A 22,822-nucleotide genomic window follows, 5' to 3' on the forward strand; every position below is an offset into this window, starting at 1 on the left:
GCGCGCCGCCATTTCCGGGGTTTCAATCCTGTAGGTGGAGGTGACCTTCCGCTACACTCGTCCAATGGTCCGGTGCAAATCTGAGCGGGTTTCTGTGGGGCCGTTGGGCCCGCCACCGCTATGTTTGGTTCACTGCCGGGAGGAAAGTGCCCCCTCCCCTGTTGCGGGTGTTCGGTAGTTTTCGGGTCAGTAGTGCGAACTTCCCACCCGAGCTTTGGCGTGTTTCCCTGTTGTTGTCCCGACCGGGGAGGTCACGCTCCTCTGTGTGCATGCTGTTGCCATTCCAATCTTTGTTTGAAGACGAAAATCTGCCGCAGCCACTTCGCGATCCGCTGCTGCAATGGAAGTGAGAGTGGAAGATATTCTTAGCAATGATGTGGTCTTTCGCTGCCCCTCTTAGTACCACCTTCCTATTATGTTTTTTTTTACCGCTATCAAAGACACGTTCTTCAATTGTCACGTCACATACGAAACTGTGTTTTTCGTGCGCGTGCACACGCACGCATGTAAAAGCTGAGTTTGCTGACATTGTTATGCATACACTTTTTTATTATGCTATTTCCAGACGATGCGTCCCAAAATAGAAACGTTTGATCGCGTGGCTGGTTAGTTGTTGATTAGGGCGATTTTGTGCTTCACGGCGCTTCTTGTTATTTTTTATTTGTATGGCTATTGTGTGATTCTTTCTCACTCTTTCTCCCTTTTTTCTTTGTTTTCCCTGTCACTTATTCTTACGAACAGGGGGTATGTCCGCCATAGAACAGGCTAACTTTCGCCTACAAGCAGGTTCCGAGTTAGTGGTTGTAGTGCCCTACAGCACCGAGCGTTGTTCCGCTACCTTAAAAGTGGTGTCTGGGGCCGGTGGCTTGGAGCCGCGGGTGGATGTGCTTGGCGCCCCAGTTATTGTAGATGTATCGTACAATCTTCCTCCTGGAATCACCTTTACAGTCTTTACATGGAGCAACGCTAACATTCGAATTGAAGGATCAAAACAACTCGTTCAGAACTGTTTTCGCTCAACAACCCATCCATTTGCCCGTTCCATTGTTGAGTACCACTGCTTAATTCATAACGCTCGTCTACTTGCTGACAAACAGGGTTTGTTTGGACCGATGGTCCTTATATGCGGGCAAAATGACACTGAGAAGCATGCAATATCTAGGACTCTTAGCAGCTATGCCGCAAGAACGGGATGGGCCCCTCAATTTGTTGATCTTGATTGTGGGATGGGTCAGTTATTAAGCACTCCGGGAACTGTTGCAGCATGTGTAAGTGAGTGTCCGATGACATTAGACGAGGATACCAGCACTGGTCCCCTTTCGGTTGCTTTTTTCGTAGGCTCGACCGAGCCGCAGGTAAAAGGTGTTTCCGGGGAGTGGAACATGTTTGCCCCTTATGTTCATTATTGCCGTTTGCTACTATCATGTGTAAGTGAGCGAATAGCAAGACACAAGGGCGGGGCTGGAGGATCTAGTGGTGCAATCATCGTGCTGCCTGAACTGAGAGGGAGCAATGGACTGCTTTTCGTCGTGGATATCATTCGTCAGTTCAACATTTCGCATATTCTATGCGTGGGTGACGATTTCCTCTTTTGTGGACTCCACGAGAGGATACCGAGGTTGCGTGAGCATATGGCTTCGCGTGTTGGTGGGGATATTCGTCTTGATAAACTATCGGGATCGCCTCACTTTCCTTCGCCAGACACTCGAACCGAACGTCTTTCCTCCATAATGGAAAGATATTTTTTTGGTGGTGGTGCAGTCGATCTCCAACCTTCAGAAATTAATAGGCGGTATGCAAACATTGAGATACTTCTCTTAAAGGAAGCTAACGGACAGGCGGTAGTTTCCCCAGTGGAGCAGGATGCACTAGAGGGAGTTGTTGGGTGCGTGGGGTCCTTGTTTGAGTCATCCGCCATTCATGAGAAAGGTGCTCTTTCTCTTGCCCCATTTGCTCTCGCGAGGGTGCAGGGGATCGACGCCAATGGAGTCAGCCTTCTTGTGAGCACGCACTCGGTAATTCCAGAGAGGCTAACCATGATCGTGGGAGCTTTCCGGTGGGTAACAAGTTAATGAACAGGATATTTTTTTTTTTTGCCGTGCAATTCCACCCATTTACGACATCGTGAAACGTCCGAAGGGAGGGTTTGTACTATTTAACGTATTTGCAGACATTTCCTGGAGTGGATAACCACACAAATGCCCACACATGTATGTGATCGTGTGGCCACTACTAACGCGCGATTGCTATTTTTACACTCCGGCTTTGAAGGAGGCTCTTTCTGCTTCTTGTCGAACTCTCTAATATTTCTGTAACCAAAGAGTTCAAAGCTTTATGAACCCTTTATGCGAAATCATTAAGCTTAGCAGTCTTCGCGATGCTATGGTTGAGGAGCTAACGAAAATTATTAAGGGTCCCAAGTCAACCGAAAGTGATACGAAGGTGATTTATGCGTCTCCTAATATCCACTCAACATTGGGGACTATTTTTCCGACTGAAGAAACACTTCATAGTGGTCTTGGGGTATTGGGAATATTTCCGTTAGGTGTTGAAGCTGACATCGTAGAGGCAGACCGGGGTGTCTTCTTAGTGAATGCGGACATCGAATCACTTCGAAAGCTAGAGGGAACTTTGCTTAAATTCGCAGAGACAAACCCAAACGCCCCGCTCCATACCCTTTTTGTACCGAAAAAAACTGTTATGATTGAAGAAATAATGGAAAACAGTTTTCAGTCACTACTCTCTAACCCGAAGTTGCAAATAGAAGAGTTTGATTGGGACGCCTTCCCGCTAGATGATGACGTTGTGTCATTGGAATTGCCCCTTTCTTTTAGGCAGCTGGTGGGCGATGGAGATCCGACGGTTCTCTTCTTGTGTGCGAGAATGGTACTAAAGCTCCAGACATCGTTCTTTGGTTCAATACCCATAGTAAGAGGTCGGGGAGCACATGCAGCAAAAGTGGTTCATATGCTTAAGAGGATGCGCAGCGAAATTGGCAGTGATTCTTTCGTAGCTGTGGCACCCAAGATCGAGTCTTTGCTTATTCTTGATAGGTCGGTGGATTTGTTAACACCGTCGCTCACCCAAATGACTTATGAGGGTATCATAGACGAATTTTTCTCCATAAGCTCCGGGGGCGTCACTTTATCGTTTGACGTTGGCGAAGGTTCAAACCTGTGCACAGGTCAACGCATTCACTTGTCTAACGACGACAAAGTATTCAAAGAGATCCGTGACAAGAACTACACCCATGTCGGGTCCGTTCTCCACAACAAGTCAGTTTGGATAAAGCAATGTTACGACAAGCGAAAGGAACTTCAGCAGCTCAAGGAACTCAAGGATTTTATGAAAGGGTTACCTGAAATGCAGGAAATGCATCGTTTAATTGGAGTCCACACAGCGATAGCAACAGAGATTGGAAAGAGGACGCAGACCATTGACTTTAGGCGGCGAATCGTGATAGAGCATTATATCTTACAGCAGACCAATGAACGAGAAGTGTTTGAGTACATTGAAGAGCTCGCCAACGACAGCGCGCCGATGGAAGATGTTCTCAGACTTCTTTCTTTGTATTCGGTTATAAATGGAGGCTTGAAAGACAAATTTTACGATCATTTTAAACGGGTTCTGTTACTTTCATACGGTATTCCTTTTGCTATGGCCACGCTAATGTGTCTTGAACGATGTGGTTTGATAACAAAATACGATGCGAAGCATTCAAATTATTCGTCACTACAGAAGCAATTTAAATTATGGACATCCGAATTACAGAATCAGCAGCCGAATGACTTAGCACTTCCATATGGCGGGTACGTGCCTCTCTCCGTACGACTGCTTGAAAAGGTGATAACTCATCCCGAGTCGTGGAGCACACCTGGGAGTATGGGAGAGTCCAGTCCTGATGAAAAAGTTGAAATTCGCTACAATGAAGAGACACCTGAAGGCCCACCGGTAACGATGTTTCTTCTTATTGGAGGTATCACACGCGCTGAGATAAGCGCAATAAGGCTCCTGCAGTCGAAGTTGGCCGATGCCGGTAATCCACGACGCATTGTCGTTGCGACGACAAGTATTGTGAATGGGGCTACAGTTATAACTTCAGCACTGCCCTATCCTTTGGAAGAGTAGTGTACCGTTGCTGTGCTCACAAGTTTTTTTCTCCGGCGGCTAGTCGCGTTACCATAATTGTTTTTTTTTTAATTGCTGGAGGAAACAAGTGATCAAATATATGAGGTTCATTGGCTTTCTTTTGTCCCTTCTCTTTTTTCTTTGAACACACTTTCTCTCTAGATGTCCGGGCCGCCTAAGCAGTGCTACTACGAGTTGCTTCAGGTTGACAGAAAAGCGTCATCAGAGGAAATACGCCAGGCATACAAGAAACAAGCACTCATTCACCACCCGGACAAGAACTATAGCAACGAACAAAGCACGATAGAAAAGTTCAAGGATATTCAAAATGCCTATGCCGTCTTAAGTGACCCTGATGAGCGTGCCTGGTATGATGCTCACCGAGAAAGCATACTAAATGGGGAGGACGCTGACAGTTCTCAGCATGAGGTTAACCTCTATTGCTACTTCACATCCAGGTGCTTCGATGGCTTTGACGATAACGAAGGAGGATTTTACTCTGTATATAGGAAGGTCTTCGACCAGCTTATCGAAGATGAAAGTGAGTATAGTTCAAATGCGAAAACTTGGCCTCGTTTTGGTGACAGCGCGACGAGCTGGAGTTCTGTTTCCAAGTTTTACAGTCACTGGAGGAATTTCAGTTCCTGCAAGACGTTCGCGTGGAAAGATGAATATAAGGTGAATGAAATCCCTGACCGCGCATCTAGGAGAATGGCTGAAAGAATCAACCAAAAGCTGAGGACGTCGGCGAAAAAGGAGTACGTGCAAATTGTCCAGGGGTTGACTCGGTTTGTCCACCGTCGCGACCCTCGTGTGGCTGCGGAACTTACACGGCAGGAGGAAGAAAGACGACTGAAGGAAGAAGAGAGAGAAAAGAGGGAGCTTGAATGGGCGAAGAACCGTCGTGAAGCTAACGAGAAACTTTGGGCTGAAGCCGCTGAGAAGGAGGCCGAAGAGGAGCGGGCCAGAATTGAGCGGGGTGAGGCCCCCGATTCGTGCACTCTAGATCTTCTTTACGAGAAACAGAGGCAATGTGAAGAGGCGCGAAAGGTAAAAGGTGGGACCAACTGTGGCTTTGCCATGTTGGAGGATGAGCATGAGGACAACTTACCCGAAAAGAAGCGTAGTTGTCCCGCGTGCAAGAAGCAGTTCAAAACTGATGCTCAGTACAAGGAACATGTGAACAGCAGCAAGCACAAAGCGAAGCTGCGGCAGCTGTCGGCAAAGGGTGTTGACATTGAAACCCTAATGAATGAGGAGAAAGATATCAGTACCTGCGTGTAAAACATTTAATTGTATGCTTTCATAGTTCTTATTAAGTTTTTGGGCACTCGTTCTTTTCTACCCCTCCCCAACACACTGCCAGCATGCTCTACACCTGACCTCTACACTTATTTGTTTAAGTAACAAATGCTCCACACAGTGAGCGAGTTGGCGATGCGCAGGTGTTTGTGCCTGCGTGGCTTTCGTCCTCAGGTGGCGGTAAGCGCCCTTGACATTGATTTACGGAGTTGCGGCGTGCGCTTTTGCGCATCGAAGCCTCCTGGGATTCATTTGACTCAGCGTACGTCCGAGGGCCCGGTCAGCGATGACCCCAGGCGGGGTGCTGTGAGGAACAATATCGAGGAGTTGGTAAAGAATCTCTCAGAGGAGGACCAAAGATTAATTCTCAGCGCTCTGCAGGATCCAGAGGCGCAACCCAGTTCGAAGATGGGTGGCCCTGGAATAGGCACAAAAACAGGTGACATGGTTGCGGCGTTCACGTGCGGGCAGTGTGAACATCGTATGGTCAAGAGGTTTAGCAAACATGCTTACACAAAAGGTATTGTAATTGTTCAGTGTCCCTCTTGTGAAGTGCGACATCTACTCGCCGACAACCTTGGCTGGTTTGTGGATGGGGCCAAGAACGTTGAAGAAATGCTCCGCGAAAAAGGCGATTCTTTTATTCGTGTGGGTAATGATTATCAAGTTGAACCGACTAGTGTTGGGACTGAGCGCGACGGTAATAATAACTGAGTTTTCCTCCGTTTTCCCTTCCCACTCCCCTCTTTGGTTGTCAAACTACCCAGTGAGGATACCAGATTTCACTAAAGCTACCCTGTTGAGACACTTGCTGGTTTGTATCCCCCTCAACATTTTATGCCGCACTTATACACTTCTCGTTAGGTTTTGGGGATACCTGCATCACCTGTAGCATAGTAGGACGATACACGTATATCAACGAGAAGTGCCACAAAGATGAGTTACGAGATACAACCCATATTGAAGGGGACGAAACGCGACCCAGCAACGCGGAAGTACAACAGGGCAGCGGGAAAGGGTCCTTTTGGTGCCTTCCCCCCAGGCTACGCTCCCAAGCAGGAGAAGCCCAGCATCCCTATCGAGGGGCCGGTAGCGGTGCAAGGTGTGCGCTTCGCGTATAAGGGAACCGTTCAGCGCACAGGTGGCACCACGACATCCTTGTATAAGGGTCGCCAACAACATGAGAGTGCAGTCGCCTTTACTACCAACGGTGCCGGTGACAGCAAGCCACCCAAAGCGGGTGCATTCAAGCGTCGATTGATACCACCCACTGAGTTCCGTCGGTACTATGATCGTGGAGACTTGCCGTTGTCTGTTGCTCATGGAAACCGCCCCACTATTGACTGGAAGGTAGATGTGGAAAGGCTTGATTATCACCATTATCTTCCTATATTCTTTGATGGGATTCGTGAGACGGAGGAGCCGTATATGTTTCTTGCGAGACAAGGGTGTTTGGATCTGCTAAAGCGTGGTGGTCCCAAGATACTCCCGACAATCCCTCAGCTGATTATTCCCATAAAAACTGCTTTAAACACGCGGCACCCGGAGATCATTTGCGCAACGCTTCGGATTCTTCAACAACTGATTGTCAGTGGTGATCTGATTGGTGAGGCCTTGGTTCCTTACTACCGTCAGATACTTCCTATGTTTAACCTCTTTAAGAGCCGCCACAAGAATCGAGCCCGTGGAGATGCCATTGATTTTGGACAAAGGAAGCGCGACGATGTCGGCGATTTGGTTATTGAGACACTTCAGCTGTTGGAGGTTCATGGTGGCGACGATGCGTATATCAACATCAAATATATGGTGCCGACGTATGAGAGCTGTATTTTCGGTTGAGCAGCGTGATGCCGGAGGAACGTCGAGAAGAAAGAATGAGAAAAGATGCGTTTTTTGAAGTTAGAAAAGAAAGCTCACCCCAACTATTGGTTGATTTGTATTCAAAGGCCCCATGATGTCCTCATGTAATTTAGATAAGCCTTTTGTTACATGCAGCTGAATACAGTGAAGAAAGCAGCGGATGAATTCCCGGAAGGGGGCGCTCTTCTTCATTTACACCAAGCAGATAATTTTGTTTTGTTTTGATAGAGTGGCTGCAAGGTGAAGCATACGGTGCTTACCACATAAACATGTACGATGTTCTCCATCAGGTGAAGGTATAGCCGTGTGCATATACGCAAGGTGTAATTGTGATCATTACCCTTGTATCTTCTTCACCCTTCCATTTACATCATTGTGTTTATATTTCTATCTAATTTATTCTGCCGTTCCTTTTATTACGCCTCCTTTGGTTACGTAAGTTGGTCGCTCCTTTCAGCGTATACCTCACGGCTGCTTTTTCACTGTGTTGGTTAGGCAAAAGGAGCATTAATGGAGGATTATTATTATTACGAAGACGACTATGGTGATGAAGAGGGTGAATCACAGGATTCAGCCCTTGGGGATGCCTACTCGACGGCCAAATCGCTGATGGGCACAAATCCCCTTCAGTGCGTTGCCGGTCTCCTCGCTGTGGAACGCGACGATAGCAGTGGTGGCAAGTGGACATTTAAGTCTCTCAAAGCGCTGGTGAAGGTAAGTAGGCAGATGGGCGCCTACGAGGATATGCTCCGGTACTACGAAAGAGTCTGCACATTCAACCACAAAGATGTGGACAAGGGTTCATTGCAGAAGGCCATGACGAAGTTCATCGACGAATCACAGCGTGTCCCCGTGGATTACCTGTGTCGCGCACTCAGAACGACAGCGGAAGTCACGTCACGAGACCTCAAAGCATACAGTAGATTGTGGTTCAACGCAAAAGTGAAGTATGCAACTTTGCTGTTGGATGCAAACGATGTTGGGTCAGTCATCAGTGAAATAGAACCTGTTTTGGCATGGTGCAAAGAGGAAGATCCACTTGGCTTTAAGAAGGGTAGTCAGTTGTTTTTTTGCTATGCGCTGTTGCTTCAAGCATACACAGTCGGAAGAGACTGGAAAAAAGTGCGCGACATGTTTTTTTCCACCATTTCCATAGTTAACACCATTGCTCCATCTCGAGTTGTGGGAAGTGTACTGGAGTGTGGTGGTAAGATGTACGTTTGCTACCGTGACTGGCAATCAGCTTTCCAGACGTTTTCTGCTGCCTTTAGGTACTACAATGAAGGCGGTGATCCCCGAAGGATTAACTGCCTAAAGTACCTTGTGCTGACATGTTTGCTTAGTGGCTCTGATGTTGATCTATTTGCCGCACCAGAGACGAGAGCGTATGAGGAAGTTGCTGAAATAGTACCCTTCTCAGGACTTGTGAAGGCTTACAGGAGGAATGACGTTCAACGATTCCTTAGTACTGCGGATCTAGTGCGTCAGTGCTTCACGGCAGAACCTGCTGTGCTTGTGTGTCTTGACCTGCTGCTTGATAACCTTAGACTGCGGGCCCTTGTTGCTTTCGCAGCTCCGTATGAACGGTTGTCCATGCAGCGGCTTCAGAGTGTGTTGCTTGTCGACAAGGATGAGGTGGATCGCCTATGCCTAAGAGCAGTGAGTGAGGGAGTGCTTCGTGCCAAACTTGACAACGAGAATGGTGTTGTTATTATGAACAGGGAGTCTGAAGTCGGGCCTGAGACGGAGAGGCTGCTAGCATTTGACCGGTGGGTCAACGCCCTCCATGAATTTAACAAAAGGTCATACAAGGACATAGAACGTAACCTTTGACCTGATTTACCTTTGTTTTTGTATCGTACTGTTTTGCCTTTAGGCAAAGAGTGTTGTGTGAGACGTGCATCAAAGGTGTTCGACGTTCACTGGGGGTTCGAATGGGAGCAGCGCACAACATTGGGGAGTGTTTCCTATAATATTATTTACCCGTTGCGCGTTTCTTCTCAACTTCCCATTTTTTCTAGCTCTCTCCTCATTCCTTTCCCGGTGCGAAGGACTTTCGTTTCTAGTTGGCGGCCCCTTTTTAGTACACGGTGTAATTAGAGACTGTAGACGTTGTGCGGTCGGCTTTTTCGTCAATTAGATTCCACTATGTGGAGTTAGCCATTTGTCGGTCGATATATAAACCTGCACGTGGAAATGTAACGCTTTCTTTACTTTTGTGTGTTGCCGTTACTGGTAAACACATTATTCAAAACTTTATTTGTCCAGACGGTAATAGAGGAATGGGTGACAACCCACCCATCAGACTTGAGGAATCAATGACGTGTTGTTGTTGCATCCCATTTGTGCTGTGTAAATGGACCGTAACATCTCTTTTGCCTAGCTACTTGAGCAGTCATAACCTCTTGTTGTGAGCAGAAACACTTGCGGGTAACACCGATCCGCCTCACACTGTGGCGTGCAATTATTAGTCACCGTCTCATCTCCGCCTTCTTTCTGGAGGAGCAGCAGCAGAGAGAGAGAAAAGCAGGAGGCGGGAATTACTAAAGTTGCTTGGGTGATTTTTAGCTTTGGTGCCACTGTAGATCCGTTGTGTTGCTGCCTTTCTTCAGTTTCCGATGACATAACGGGAAGTACACTGCTGAACTTGTGCTGGCACGACCACCGTTTTCTTTGTTATTGTTGGAGGAGGGGAATGATCATAGGCTGTACCTCAGCTTTATCCTTTGGGAGCGGAGAGGGATAACAATATCTACCTTATCAGGGAGAATTGGTACCTGTGATTTTGTGGACTGTCACCGACTCTGCAGTCAAGTGTTCTTACTACTCTACTCGTGACAAATATCATGCTGGCAATGGCACTAGGCCCTTATGGTCGCTGCGAGCCCGTGTGAGTAGGTTCGTTTGTATAAGTGCCTGAACGAACGTTGTTCGTTTGACTAAACAAATGTGTGGTGGTGGGTTTTCGATGCGTTTGTTAACAACGTGTCGTACACGAACAGCGACTGTTCAGTTGTTGTTGTTTTTGAGTGCTACAGACCCCCAGATTTTTGCTGTGGAGAGTCTCCTGGCAAGGTTTCTCACGCAGAGGAGGTCGGTCCCTGCTCCTCCCCATTTTTTTTTCCTCCTTTTCGCAGCTGATTGAACAAAGCACCGCTGTATTACGGCATTTTAGTGGGTAGCAAGTAGCCCCTATCCTTGCCCAACAATTTTAAAGTTTCATAGTGTTCTGGAAGAAAAAAAACATAGAAGGTGTTGGCACCAATAGCTATACAGAATGAAGTCTCGACAACCGACGAAGAATTGCATCAACATGCACGACATTGTTGCCCAGCCACTTGACGCGGTGGTGGGTGCCATCAACGCTACTTTACGGCGGCCAGAGGAACTTGACGATGCCGAGGTCCGCAGTATTTTCGAGGAAACTTCGTTTATTTTGCTACGGGCTGAAGAGGCGGTGATGGCCTCTGAGGAAGCTGCATTTCGTGCTCTCTTCACGCTTCTCAACAAGGGGTTTGCTCATAGCGCCGAGTCATTTGGCAAGGGCGTGGAGGTGTTTAGTTCTCAAGTCATGCTGCTGGAAGTGTTGGAAAGCATTTTTCATCGTGCCGTCAAGCTCCAAGTCTTCCCGCTGCAGGGCGAAGCCGTTGCAGCGCTGCTTTACACCGTTGGAAACTTGTGTGATGGTGATGGCACTAAAGATTCCTGTGGTCGCCTCTTTATTGGCGGGCTGGCAAACATCCTTGTCCACATGTACAGCCAGGATGTTGAAGAAGCACACCAGCACTTTGTCACGCAACGCGCTGCTGTAGGTGCGATGATTAAATTGATGAAGAGGTCCCCACGAAATAGGAAACTCATCACTTCGTGGGACTTTTTGGCGAATTGCTGTGCTTTGAGCGTCGACCCCTTCTTCCAATTGCAGTGTATTGAGTTGTTGTATCGTGTTTCCCGCTCTAACAAATCGATATTTAAGCAAATGAAGAGTCGCCTTTCGACTGAGGCTATAGAGAAACTCGCCTCCTTGACAAACAGTACAACATTGATATCTGATATGATGGGCGTGCTTGCGGTCATAAACCGTGACCGAGAGAGTCTTCTGGTGTTTCCTTTGGGAGCTTGTGAAGTGGCTGGTGCAGACTTAAACGGCTCGATGACGTGCTACTTCGCACCGCACTATTTTGTGCTTATATCCTCCGATGCCGTTACGGAGAGTACCATTCCTTATTCATCCATTCGGTCCGCAAAGTTTGTGGAACCCAGCGGTGTCGCTATCCGTGTTCACGAATTTCCTGCAAGTTTGGTGGCGGGGTTATCTAGAAAAACTCCAAAAGGCGATACACTAACGCTCCGTGTGAGCAGGGAACAACTCCAGCGATTTAAGAGCTCGTCGATTCATTCATGGATTACCGCTGCTATGAAAACTAGAGAAGGTGCACACCAGACCCCCGTTGGTGCACCCGGGGCCGGCAACAATGAACGCCGGAGCTCTGGTGTGACTCCAGTGGCATCGGACCGTCCCCAGGACGGCAGCGGTCGTAAGAGATATCGAGAAGAATCCGTACAATCAGCAGGAAGCGGTAAGCCTGGCACAACTTCCGACTTGAAAAATGTTGGGTCTTCGGAGGGACCAACAAGCGGTATCATGAAACATTCGACTGAAGCGGTGAAGTTGATGAGCGAGGTATTCCCCCAGAAGGTAACTTCAATTATGTCTGAATCGATAAATAAGATCCAGGAAGCAGTCGACGGTGCACGTGTAACGACCGATGGATACCGCAGTCACGTCAAGTCGGCTGTCGAGGGGGCCATTCAACTCGTAGAGGATTCCCTTATGGCATCGCATTCAAAGGCTGCGGCAGCGGTGGAGAAACTAAACCACGAGCTGCAGGAACGAAAAGCAACCGATACCGCCTTTCATCAGCGGATCGCGTGCATAGAGATTGCCGCGCAGCAGGCCTTGGAGGAAAGTAGAGAGAGTGAGGTGAGGTCGCTCGATTCGATAAAAAAGGAATTCGAGCAGCATGCAGCGAAGTATGCGGCAGCACTCGATGATGAACTTATACGACTGTCGAGCCCGGTGAGTACCCTTTTTAACATTTTTAATTCCGAGGGTAACCAAAGCATTTGTTAGACTGCCAATTCGTATTTACTGGCATGTTTTACTCCGACTTGTCCTTCCACGCTTGTATATAAATCACTTCTCGCGTGTATGCGGCAAACTATGGATCGTTCGTTGCCATGGCTGAGTAATGACGTAAACAGTAGTGAGCGTGCATGAAGCAATCGTTCGCATGTACATGGGTCGATACTGCAAGATAGTTGTTTGGCATGGCTCCCTCATCTTCGTTCCCGTGTCCCTTTCCCCTTCCCCGCGTTATATTCTGCAGGGGAAGATATAAGAAAAAAGTTTTTTTACAAAGGCATTAATACCACAGTCATGGCTTGGATAACTGATGCTGCCGTTTCGCAGTTCCCATTGGCCACGGTCCTGAAGCAGCAGGGAGCTCTTCCCACATCCAACATGTTTACCGCTCTCCCCGAAAACCGAGTGCTTCGCATCTTTCAGCTCAATGCACTGACGACACAGGAGGAGGTTGTAGAAATCCTTCGTGGTTATCTGTTAGACATATTCAACATAGGAGCTCTTCAATCATACCGTTATGTTTACCAGGACGAGTTTAGCTTTCTTCTCGACGTCATTCTCTTTTTCGGGTCGACTTGGAGGTGCGGTCAGTCCGTGGGAGATCGTATGCAGAACCTTGTTTTACGCAATGAGATCAAAGCACTGGAATCTGGGCAGAGCGACGCTGTACAGCTGGTCCATTCACTCGTGCCAAGCCGCGCTCGCCTTCTTCTGTATGGCGTACTTAATCTCTTCGTACCTTATTTATTCCGAAAACTGCAGCGGCGGGCCTTGGAGGAAGGTTGGGAGGACGGGGGCGCAGGCGTTGTTAAGCGTAAATTGGCCAAACTACTGAAGGCTGTATCCGTTTCGTGGATGATCATCTCCCTGCTACACACCCTGCACTTCCTTGCTACAGCGCAGTACCGCACGCCTGTGGAGAGAATGCTTTCACTTCGACTAGTATACGGTAGCCAGGATACTCGGAGGTTTACGAACCTTATCTACTTGAACCAACACATATTTTGGCAGATATGGAGTTCTTTCATAAGTGTGCTCAATATCGGCCGATACACCTCAAGAGTAACTCGGTTTCTGCAAGCTTTCACAGCGAAGCCGGGAAATCCCTCTTTGACCGATAATGCATGTTCTGCATGCCACAATAAGCCAACACTCCCACAACGATCAAACTGCGGGCACTTGTATTGCTATTACTGCATCAAGAGTCGCCTGTTAGGTCCTGGCTCCGCAAAGTCGTTTAGATGCTTGCGTTGCGGAACGGTTGTAAGCACAACCACCCCATGGGCACAGTGATCTATATGCAGTGGATAAGATGATGGTTGGGCAGGACGGGGATGGAGGAGTAGTGCTAAACGGACTGAAGCAACATCAAACGCTGGAAGGGGAGGAGCGTGTAAATGTAAGTGTGTGTTCATGCGTATGAATTCTGTCATTCCAACTTCTTCCGACTCCGCGTGTGTGTTTGCTGAGGTGGTATTGCGCGTAATCCCGCAGTTCGGTGTTGAATATCCTTTTCTTTTACTTTGATCTATGCAAAGGCAGAACCACAGGCTTCTCCGGCTTGAATGTAGTAGGCAACTTGCGAGTGCTTACTCGCTTTTTTGAATTTCTCAAATAAAGTGACCAGCCCTCTATGGTCCCTCTGCCCCTTTATTTTTCTCACCGTCCGCATCTTTGGTTATTATTAATTTTTTTTTTTGCGTTTTGTTGCCCTCCATCCTCGCTCCCGAATTACTCTTTAGAATATCGTAGACTTTCTCCCTTCAACATATGGATCCGGCGGTAGGGGTCTTCTCCCCTTTCCACAGCGTCCTTGACGGGAAGAATAGCCGGATAAACCAAGCATTGGAGCTGGCGACAAAGGTGACCGTAAAAGAGGAACCGGACACTGAGAACGGCGGTGGCAAGGCAGCGATCATCAAGACACCGAAAGAAAATGGATCAAACCCCAACGGAACGTTGTGTGGCGGCTGCGAAAAGGTTTACACAACAAAAAAAATCCCTAAAGGGGGGACTTACCTCTGCAAACAGTGTGGGGAGAGGTACATTTCCAAATCTGCCGCCGGTCATTTCCCACCAAACACGCTGAAGTGCTGTCCTGCTAGTGTTACGGAGGGTACCGACGGGGTTGTACGTTGTTGCGCATGCCACAGCTGGTACCATTGTGCGTGCTTGGGTATAGTTGATAAAACGCTCAAAGAGTATATCTCGTTGTCTACTACTAAGTGGTATTGCATGGAACCCGCTTGCTGTGAAAAGGTTCTGTGCGAGAAATTGAAGCGGAAACGGTAGAAAAAGATTAACAGGGGGGGATACCGACCCGAACTGTGGTCATCCCCAGCGTTTCCAAGTCGATTTTATTCTTTTGTTGGTTGATCTATTTGTGGGGAAAGCGCTCCGAAGTTGCGTGAAGACCCGTCAACCCCCGCTGCTATCCGGTGTGGTGTGTGGTTTGTATCCTCCCTATTTTTATCAACATTCCTCTGTCTTTGCTTTATTTAGCACAAGTAACGTCAACAGAGCAAGGCGATTAGTGCACGCGTGATCATTCGCCATGATTCACTTCGTCTTACTATGCTATCTCCTTTTCCCGCACGTACACCCGCAAGCCGCACCACTTCTCGAAGCGCTGGATCATCCGCTGTACTTCAGATCCAGCATGACGACACGAAAAACAGATGTTATAAATGGCAGTGTAATGAAGAAGCTGTTGGATTGGTACGTGGTCCGTGACGCAAGTGAGTTGGGCTTTCGTGTTGCTACACTATTACAGACTGAAAACATGACACACTCAGAGCATGCAGAACCTTCCCTTGTTGCTCTTGGCCATGTAGCCACACGATGTAAACCCGTTTCAATGCCATCGTCTGCACCTGACGCTGCTTCTGTTGCATTACAGACATCACCTAGAACTATAAGGTTCTTTTATATCTGCAGCGGGTGGTCCTCCGCAACTCTTCGTGCCGTGGTTGCCCACTGGCGGGAAGGGACACTGGAGACAGTGGTGGACGAACCGGTCCTTTCGCTTGGTGCAGCGCGGGGCTGGCATTTGCCTATCAGCGTCCCAGATACGCCTCAACATTTGCTTTACGTTCTTGCGGCCGATGGGAAAACAACGGCAGTGCTGATCGAGGCCGATGAGTCTCCCACAAGTGCACAACCCACTCGCATAACGACCCTACGCTTACCTCAGAAGTCGGCCGCGGGCGACACAAGATTAGTGTCATCTTGTTACCTGCCGAGCGTTGGGCTCAGTGGTCTCGTGCACTATTCAGAGACAGATGGACACTCGCACTTTGAACTGCACCGTGTCTTTTCCTCTGCACAGTCAGCAGAATTGCTACTGGAAACATCAACGAACATCTTTACTGAACTCAGCGTGGAAGAGCGGCTTCACTGCAGCCTCTCGTCCCGCGTCACTTTCACTGACTGTAGCCTCACCTTCTCCAATGAGGCGGTGTCTCGTGTGGACGTAACGATTACCGCCCTTGTTGAGTCTCCAGTCGGAAGCGGTGGACACACAGTCGATGAGTGGATTTTGTGTGGCAAAATAACACTTTCAGGAAACGCTGTGGTAAAAGAAAGTGGACTAAGAATTCAAGTGGCTCCTTTGCGCCGAGAGCGATTTACACCTGCGCGAACGACTCTTGAGCACGTTGCGCGCTTGGGATCGAACGGAAGTATCACGGGCCACATGCGGCGTTGCATTTTTTACCACGCTGGCGGTGCCGCCAGAGCTGAAGGTGGCGGTGAGGAGGTCGTGAATTGTAGCAGTGCCACAACCCACTTCCGCAGCGGTCGCCGCGGTGTTTCCAAGAGCTGCGTGGCGTTGCGGGTGTGGTGGAGACAAGAAGAGACCATCAATGGATATTTGTGCAATAAATTTGGTCTCTCCACCACCGAATTAAGCTCCGTTTTCTTTGTACTATTCACATCATTATGCGGTCTCCAACTTACCGCTTATTTTTTTTGTTCAACCTAGAGGCGGTTCTCTCTTAAGAGCATGAGGTCCTCGGTTTTGATCCCTTACTATATCCTAGTTTGTTTGTTGTTATTGTTCGTTTGTTTGTTTTACGTTTATCTGTTCTGTTTGCTGTCTATTTTGTATAATTTTTACTATATTGTGCCACTTTCATTTTTGTTATCTTTCTCTCCCACGTACCTCCCCTCTCCCTACTCCCATGGAGCGGTGCACCGCATTTTGTGTGAATTTATCACATATGTTCGCTCCCACAGGTACATGTTCATCTGCGTATATTTTTCTTCCTTTTCCCTCGCCTTTGTACTTCGTGGAGCGAGTTAAGGATGAACAACAAGGCACCGGGCACGCCGCCCCGTCCGGAAGGGTATGAAACGGCGGGAGGTGCTGCAACAAATGAAAATTTTTTCCACCCCAAACGTAAGATGACGAAAAGCATTCAGCGAGCGGGGTTCCGCTCTGCGCGGCGCCTAATGGTGTGCTTTTCGGTAGTCATCGGAACAATTGTTATAGCGCCTTCGTACTTGGGACCATTTTATGTAAACTACGTGGCCGGTAAGAACTGGTTAGAGCGGGCGAGCAAGTCCATTTGGACCCGACGTAACGAGAAGGATTACGACCTCTACATGACGCAGCGCAAGAATGGGTGGTGGGAGTATTTAGGACTCAAACACTACAACATTGGGGGTGAAACTAATGTTGGCGAGATCCAGACATACCGAAGCAAATAAAACCATGAAGCCAGCATATGGAGGGAATCAGGGGAAAGCAGGTTTTGCTGTGCGGGTGCAAGTACCTATTTAGTCGTTGGTTCTAGCGTACGTAGTTGTTTCTTTATATATATATATATATATATATATTTTTATTTTTAAATTTAGTTTGTTTCATGTCAAGTTTCCCCTCCCTTTTCCCTTTTTTTTTTCCTTTTGATCACATTTCAGCCTTTATATATGGTTTGTTGTCTGGCTCATAGAAGGCGTGTGTGGAGCTCTTGGCGTACCACAAATGGACTACCATTAGGCAGACAACAATCTGCTTTGGCTTTACCGGAAGCCGAACAATTGAAGGGCTTATTGTTGTTTGCGAAGTTTGGGGGACACCACACTCGATTTGCATGTGTTTCTTTTTTTTTTCTTTTACCTTTTAGCGCTTGACCTTTGGTTTATATAGCCCCCACTTTCCCCGTTATAATGTTGCGGACCTTCATCATCCTCTTTGCCTTTTTATAGCATAGCAAACGCATATGGAAAAAAATGCGCATGGGCTACTAGCCGATGCAGATTCACCGAAGGCCCATCGGCACATACGCAATACATTGAAAGTGAACAAATTGAGTAGTGCGCTTATGTTTATGGCAGTTGTTACGCCCGTAATGGTTTTGGTTTCGTTTTACAGCGCAAAGCTTGAAGCAGTGCGGGAAAAGTGGGTGGATCCGTATGAGTTGCCACCCGGCTTTAATCCCAAAACGGGAAGGTTTATGTCTGACAGTAAACCTCAAGGGGTAACGGAGCCGCCGGCGCCACTTCTGCTGCGGGGCGCTGTGCCAGGGGCAACACGGCAATGAGGCAATTAAATCATAACTAATAAGAGACACCGGCTGAATGTCAAAACAAAAAAATTCCAATCGAAACATGTACATTTGGGGCTTTTCCGCCTGAAGAATATGTGAGCGTTCGACACCCACGAGTTTGTTTTGTCTTTTTGTGTGTTTTGATTTGCTTGACAGGACGGATGGCACGCGTTTGTCGTCAGCTGGGCATGCAATGGTGTATATTAGTGTCATATCTTGGGTATTTTATCCTAGTTTAGCCTCTTTTATTTGTGTTGGTGTCCGACTAAACTGCATGCCACAAAATTGTCTTGAATTTTTTTTTCACCTTTTTTTTTCTTTTTTGTTCTGTGTTTTCGTAATACTCAAGACCATTGGGGGCTTTTTGTATCTCTAAAAAAAAAAAAGCTCACCCGACGCCATTTGATTCATATCCCACTCCTGGTGGTGGCATCGGCACAGAACTTTGTTTGTTTTGTTATTTTCTTTGTATTTAGTGGCTGGCACATATCGTTTGTGTTTGGAAGCCCACGTAGCTGAATGTGATACGGCCCTTCATGAAAATATTACGCGATGTTTACAGGCAAACCTTCCCAAAGAAATTGCGATTCGACAAGTCTTCCCGAATTCTTTACGCCCAGATATATGTGATAGCGAGGCGCCACAAGCATCGGAAATACATACCGAAGGAGGATATCGAAGACGTCCTTAACAATTACACAACGCTACCGGGGTCCCCATGGTTACAGCTTCCGATAATCCGACATGTTTTGCTGATACGACAGATAAATGGGATCCGTGGCTTCTTTGGGAAACGCTCTTGGCTTCTCAACCGGGCTGTGGAAGAGGAGTTTAACAAAATTGTGCGGTGGATGAATGCGCAGGAGCAGTTAGTATTGAGGACGGGAGCGGGTAGATGCGCTGCAAATCTTGTGCTCCGAGAAAAGTTTGTAAAGGAGGTACTGGACGTTTTTCACGTAGCCACGGCTTACCAACGTATGGTGCGTGTTGGGGCCCTTTTGATTGTTATACTTTTACTTCTTCTTATCGTTATGGTAAATGTGGATCGTTTCGTGTACGTATACCTGGTACACTGGTCGGGCATGTGTCGCACGGAGGTGATGGAGTGGTTCCGTGAGATAACTGAGCAGCACACCGTAGCGGAGGTGCCTCCGGCGTATCGAAGTTTGTTGCCACCTCCCTGTGTGATGCGTGTCGCTGAGGATGGCCGGGTAAAGTATGAATTAAAAATAGCTGAACTTGTTTCTAAGGATGAGAATATCATTGTTCTAGCGGTCCCCTGCCCACAGGTTGGGACAAAGTCGTTTTTTGCTGCACTGGGAAAGACGGTGGGGCTATGCGATGCTGTTCTCATGGAGGGGGTGTCATTTGAGTATATTGATCGTATTGCCCCTGCATCCCTGTTTCCCCTGCGTGATGACACATTCCCCGCCCTTGGTGTGCATCATCGCTTTCTCGACATTCTTCGTGACTCGCGTGAGCCACCGTTTTTGTACCCTGCAGGCACAGAATTGAGTTGGTCGGCTTACTTGCAGCACCTTCTAATTCCATTTGAAGTCAAGTGTATTTATTGGCCCACATTCTCCTCTGCGTCAAAAGGGGAGGCGCGGGTGGGTTGGGGTCGATTGAGGGAGCTAATTGAAAAAGTAACTGTGGAACAAGAACGAGCACAATTAGGAGAGGATAAGAAAGAGCTGAAGCCGTATGTTATTTGCTTACCGTGGACAGTGAACCAGATAGTTAATCTGGAGGCTAGCTTAGTTAAATTGGGGTTTCGCGTGAGAAGGGTGTTTCCATTGGAGTGGATCGACCGCGACCACATGGGCGAGCATTTCTGTAATTATTACAGCCTTGTTGGGGAATGAATCACATCTAAACTTCTTTTTGTTAATAAGGGAAGGAAGCACACCCTTCAAACGAGCAGAGGTCCCCGTGCATGTGTACGAGGTGCCGGTGCCGTTGTGTGCTTAGGTGTGTGTGTGTGTGTGTGTGTTTGAGGACATATTTGAAGTTCTAAAGTGCGTCACTCACATCTCCCTCACTCCATTTTTGTGTTTGAATATGTTTTTTCAAACGGCTATGTTGTATTTTGTTTGTTGATTGTAGTGCATGGTCTTACCATAACCCTTTTGCCTTTAATGTTAGCCTTGTAGTGCAAAAGAATCATCGTCGGATGAGATTTGGAAAATAGAACAACAACTTCAACGTTTCTGTGGCGCTATAGTGTAGGGTCTCATGCTCAGCTTTCTTTCCCCCAAACGTGCTGGCGCCATCCGAGTTTGGCGCAATGGTGCATTTTGTGTGGGACCCAACTATATTTTCGCAGCTTCATGTTTTCTTTCCATTATCGCTGTGTCTACTGCTTCTATCGCGCTTAACAATATGCTGATGTTACGAATTTTGTGTGGTACCTCAGCCTTTCTGTCTCTAGGATTCATGTGGCTCTGCTCCACATCAGATCCGGGAATTTGCCCATGGCGTACTCGTGAGGAAATGGAGCGCGATACAAAGAATGGGGTGTCAAAAGGAAAGGATGCGGAACTCGTTACGTTTATTAATAAAAATGGTGAGGAAGAAAGCGCCTTGCTGCGTTGCAAATGGTGTTATACCTGTAATCAGTTTCGGCCTCTACGTGCAGTTCACTGTAGTTACTGCGGCGTTTGCATCTTACGACGCGATCATCATTGTCCTTGGGTTGGTACATGCGTAGGGGAGCGCAACTACCGCTTCTATTGGTTCTTTTTGTGGTCTGTGACCTGCCTTTCCTTAACAGTTTTAGTCAGTGGGGTTTGGGGGATCGCAATTCGGGTTGCGCGACTCTGTGGCACCGTGTTCTGCACCGAGAAGAGCATGTTTGTTTCAGCGTTTGGGGAAACGCACTACATTGAACCAACAATTTCATTAGTTGCTCTCATTTCGTGCGCTTTTGTAGCACCATTGGCGGTGTACCATGCGATGCTGGTGACAAAGAACATGACCACTGGCGAGGAACTGAACTGTGATGGCGTTTCGGTGCACTACTTCAGCCGTGGTGGGTGTGTGGCTAACGTAAAAGCCTCACTTTGTTCTCCTATCCCACCGTCGATTTTCCAGGAAGGTGTTAGCAGTTTAACGCCACTCGCTACGGCCGTCGTGATGGTTGAAGAGGCGGAGGTGTGATCCATTTTTTCCTTAGGCTACCCACTAGATGTTAGACGTGTATCTACACACGTCATATGCCCTGCCGAAACCACTGATTTGGGCCTGCGCTTGTTTATCCGTTGAGGGTTTTGCTTCAAGAAACCCAACAGTCGACGACTTCCGTTCCTCGTAACCATGGTTATGGACGGACCTGTCGATTTTTATTTAGTTTTGCTGGTCTTGCACACCCCTCTCTTTTCCATTTTCCGGTTTTGCCCCCCCCCCCTCAACAACCTATTTTTACTTTTACCTTTGATGTCACACAAACACACACACGCCTCATCTGCCTATTGAATTGACTCTTTACATCTTTTTTCTTTCATTCCTTTCACTTGTTGTCTTTGGATTAATATTCTTGTGTATGTTACACTTTGGAGAGGTGTTTGTGATTTCAATACAACAAAAAATATATATACATATCAATAAATAAAGGAGAACAAAGGAAGTAGAAGTGTATCACATATTTTACAGTGTGTAAGGGAACTCGGCCAAAGAGTGTTGTGGCTTTAATAACGTGGCGCACACATCAGAAAAATGCAACCGGCCACTGCACCGTACCTTCTGCGCTCGTTGTACAAGGATGATCACATCATCAGCACGCATCTGAATCGGCAAATCACAAATATAGTCACTGCTCTCTTCGGCGCACACACCACCAATTGCTACGATGCGCAACTCTGTTACTTAGCAAAGGGGATTTATGTGGCGTTTGCGCTGCTGCGTGGGCAGACGTTGGGACAAGAATTCTGTGACCTCTTACCAGTGACGGGTAGTAACCCACCTCGGCTGGTCGGCATGCGGAGAAAGCTGCTTCTCGCAACATTTCTCGCTTTGGAACCAGCGGTAGTTTTTCAATTTGCAGTGCGTTTATTCCCCCGGCTCCCACCACACGATGTCGTATCGAATGTGAGCAAATGTACTTTGATGATGTTGATGCTGCTTGAAACATACGGTACTCTTGCCCACCGTTTCCTCAGAGTGCGTTATCTCAGCCTTGTGCCTTCGGGTGCCCTTCAAAATGGTGAAGGTGCCCCCCGTACATATCTTAAACTAGGATTTGTGTTAATGCTCGAGCTGTTGATTCGGCTCTGGCGGGCTGTGGCAGAATGGCGGGGGAATCGTGGCGCGGGTGAACAAAATGAGGAGGGCGGAGCTGCAGGTCGCGGAGAGGATGATTCAGACACGGCGGATGAGCATGCGTCAGTGCCTGGTAAATGCATGCTTTGTCTTGGGAACCGTAAGCAGCCCACGGCAACTCTCTGCGGCCATATTTTCTGCTGGCGCTGCCTTTCAGAGTGGATTAAGTCGAACACACAGGGAGCCATTTGTCCTTTTTGCAGACGGCAAATAACAGTAAACTCGTTGGTCCCGCTCTATTTCTATGTGGCGAAGGAGCCCCCGGTTGCGGATGGCGACAGCGGTGCGTCGTAGACTGACGGCAGAGGAGGAAGAAGTGGCAGGTGCAGTTGGTACGCAAGGTTCCACCTCCGCGTCTTTTCCCTGCATATATATATATATGTGTGTGTGTGTGTATCCCTCACTTCCATCCCTTTGTTTGTCGGTTACAGTAATTGACCGTACATTTCTCACACGGCGTACACGTTCTTTGTATGTGTATGTACGGGATTGTCACTTGTTCCTTTCCAAACTGAATACA

At 47.8% G+C, this 22,822-nt stretch overlaps 15 protein-coding genes across 15 annotated transcripts; all 15 read left to right on the forward strand.

Annotated features, from left to right (window-relative positions):
* Window positions 1-746: 746 nt before the first annotated feature.
* Window positions 747-2,072, forward strand: TbgDal_III2250 (hypothetical protein, conserved; the record flags this gene model as incomplete). The annotated part of the gene is made up of 1 exon (XM_011773878.1): window positions 747-2,072. One exon carries the CDS (start codon window positions 747-749, stop codon window positions 2,070-2,072), a length of 1,326 nt encoding a protein of 441 aa, XP_011772180.1.
* A 262-nt stretch (window positions 2,073-2,334) lies between these two features.
* Window positions 2,335-4,128, forward strand: TbgDal_III2260 (vacuolar sorting protein, putative; the record flags this gene model as incomplete). Its single annotated transcript, XM_011773879.1, has 1 exon — window positions 2,335-4,128. One exon carries the CDS (start codon window positions 2,335-2,337, stop codon window positions 4,126-4,128), a length of 1,794 nt encoding a protein of 597 aa, XP_011772181.1.
* A 162-nt stretch (window positions 4,129-4,290) lies between these two features.
* On the forward strand, window positions 4,291-5,412 carry TbgDal_III2270 (chaperone protein DNAj, putative; the record flags this gene model as incomplete). The annotated part of the gene is made up of 1 exon (XM_011773880.1): window positions 4,291-5,412. One exon carries the CDS (start codon window positions 4,291-4,293, stop codon window positions 5,410-5,412), a length of 1,122 nt encoding a protein of 373 aa, XP_011772182.1.
* Window positions 5,413-5,538: 126 nt separating this feature from the next.
* Window positions 5,539-6,144, forward strand: TbgDal_III2280 (hypothetical protein, conserved; the record flags this gene model as incomplete). Its single annotated transcript, XM_011773881.1, has 1 exon — window positions 5,539-6,144. The coding sequence occupies one exon, from the start codon at window positions 5,539-5,541 to the stop codon at window positions 6,142-6,144; it is 606 nt and encodes a 201-aa protein (XP_011772183.1).
* Window positions 6,145-6,366: 222 nt separating this feature from the next.
* TbgDal_III2290 (hypothetical protein, conserved) lies at window positions 6,367-7,269 on the forward strand (the record flags this gene model as incomplete). The annotated part of the gene is made up of 1 exon (XM_011773882.1): window positions 6,367-7,269. The coding sequence occupies one exon, from the start codon at window positions 6,367-6,369 to the stop codon at window positions 7,267-7,269; it is 903 nt and encodes a 300-aa protein (XP_011772184.1).
* Window positions 7,270-7,800: 531 nt separating this feature from the next.
* TbgDal_III2300 (COP9 signalosome complex subunit 2, putative) lies at window positions 7,801-9,123 on the forward strand (the record flags this gene model as incomplete). The annotated part of the gene is made up of 1 exon (XM_011773883.1): window positions 7,801-9,123. The coding sequence occupies one exon, from the start codon at window positions 7,801-7,803 to the stop codon at window positions 9,121-9,123; it is 1,323 nt and encodes a 440-aa protein (XP_011772185.1).
* Window positions 9,124-10,567: 1,444 nt separating this feature from the next.
* Window positions 10,568-12,424, forward strand: TbgDal_III2310 (hypothetical protein, conserved; the record flags this gene model as incomplete). Its single annotated transcript, XM_011773884.1, has 1 exon — window positions 10,568-12,424. The coding sequence occupies one exon, from the start codon at window positions 10,568-10,570 to the stop codon at window positions 12,422-12,424; it is 1,857 nt and encodes a 618-aa protein (XP_011772186.1).
* A 306-nt stretch (window positions 12,425-12,730) lies between these two features.
* On the forward strand, window positions 12,731-13,729 carry TbgDal_III2320 (glycosome import protein (gim1), putative; the record flags this gene model as incomplete). Its single annotated transcript, XM_011773885.1, has 1 exon — window positions 12,731-13,729. The coding sequence occupies one exon, from the start codon at window positions 12,731-12,733 to the stop codon at window positions 13,727-13,729; it is 999 nt and encodes a 332-aa protein (XP_011772187.1).
* Window positions 13,730-14,206: 477 nt separating this feature from the next.
* On the forward strand, window positions 14,207-14,728 carry TbgDal_III2330 (hypothetical protein, conserved; the record flags this gene model as incomplete). The annotated part of the gene is made up of 1 exon (XM_011773886.1): window positions 14,207-14,728. The coding sequence occupies one exon, from the start codon at window positions 14,207-14,209 to the stop codon at window positions 14,726-14,728; it is 522 nt and encodes a 173-aa protein (XP_011772188.1).
* Window positions 14,729-14,990: 262 nt separating this feature from the next.
* Window positions 14,991-16,418, forward strand: TbgDal_III2340 (hypothetical protein, conserved; the record flags this gene model as incomplete). The annotated part of the gene is made up of 1 exon (XM_011773887.1): window positions 14,991-16,418. One exon carries the CDS (start codon window positions 14,991-14,993, stop codon window positions 16,416-16,418), a length of 1,428 nt encoding a protein of 475 aa, XP_011772189.1.
* Window positions 16,419-16,741: 323 nt separating this feature from the next.
* On the forward strand, window positions 16,742-17,146 carry TbgDal_III2350 (hypothetical protein, conserved; the record flags this gene model as incomplete). The annotated part of the gene is made up of 1 exon (XM_011773888.1): window positions 16,742-17,146. One exon carries the CDS (start codon window positions 16,742-16,744, stop codon window positions 17,144-17,146), a length of 405 nt encoding a protein of 134 aa, XP_011772190.1.
* A 512-nt stretch (window positions 17,147-17,658) lies between these two features.
* TbgDal_III2360 (hypothetical protein, conserved) lies at window positions 17,659-17,979 on the forward strand (the record flags this gene model as incomplete). Its single annotated transcript, XM_011773889.1, has 1 exon — window positions 17,659-17,979. One exon carries the CDS (start codon window positions 17,659-17,661, stop codon window positions 17,977-17,979), a length of 321 nt encoding a protein of 106 aa, XP_011772191.1.
* Window positions 17,980-18,521: 542 nt separating this feature from the next.
* TbgDal_III2370 (hypothetical protein, conserved) lies at window positions 18,522-19,850 on the forward strand (the record flags this gene model as incomplete). Its single annotated transcript, XM_011773890.1, has 1 exon — window positions 18,522-19,850. The coding sequence occupies one exon, from the start codon at window positions 18,522-18,524 to the stop codon at window positions 19,848-19,850; it is 1,329 nt and encodes a 442-aa protein (XP_011772192.1).
* A 370-nt stretch (window positions 19,851-20,220) lies between these two features.
* On the forward strand, window positions 20,221-21,144 carry TbgDal_III2380 (hypothetical protein, conserved; the record flags this gene model as incomplete). The annotated part of the gene is made up of 1 exon (XM_011773891.1): window positions 20,221-21,144. The coding sequence occupies one exon, from the start codon at window positions 20,221-20,223 to the stop codon at window positions 21,142-21,144; it is 924 nt and encodes a 307-aa protein (XP_011772193.1).
* Window positions 21,145-21,699: 555 nt separating this feature from the next.
* On the forward strand, window positions 21,700-22,596 carry TbgDal_III2390 (peroxisome assembly protein, putative; the record flags this gene model as incomplete). Its single annotated transcript, XM_011773892.1, has 1 exon — window positions 21,700-22,596. One exon carries the CDS (start codon window positions 21,700-21,702, stop codon window positions 22,594-22,596), a length of 897 nt encoding a protein of 298 aa, XP_011772194.1.
* Window positions 22,597-22,822: the final 226 nt, after the last annotated feature.

This window comes from Trypanosoma brucei, chromosome 3, assembly GCF_000210295.1.
Source record: "Trypanosoma brucei gambiense DAL972 chromosome 3, complete sequence".
Classification (NCBI taxonomy): Eukaryota; Euglenozoa; class Kinetoplastea; order Trypanosomatida; family Trypanosomatidae; genus Trypanosoma; species Trypanosoma brucei.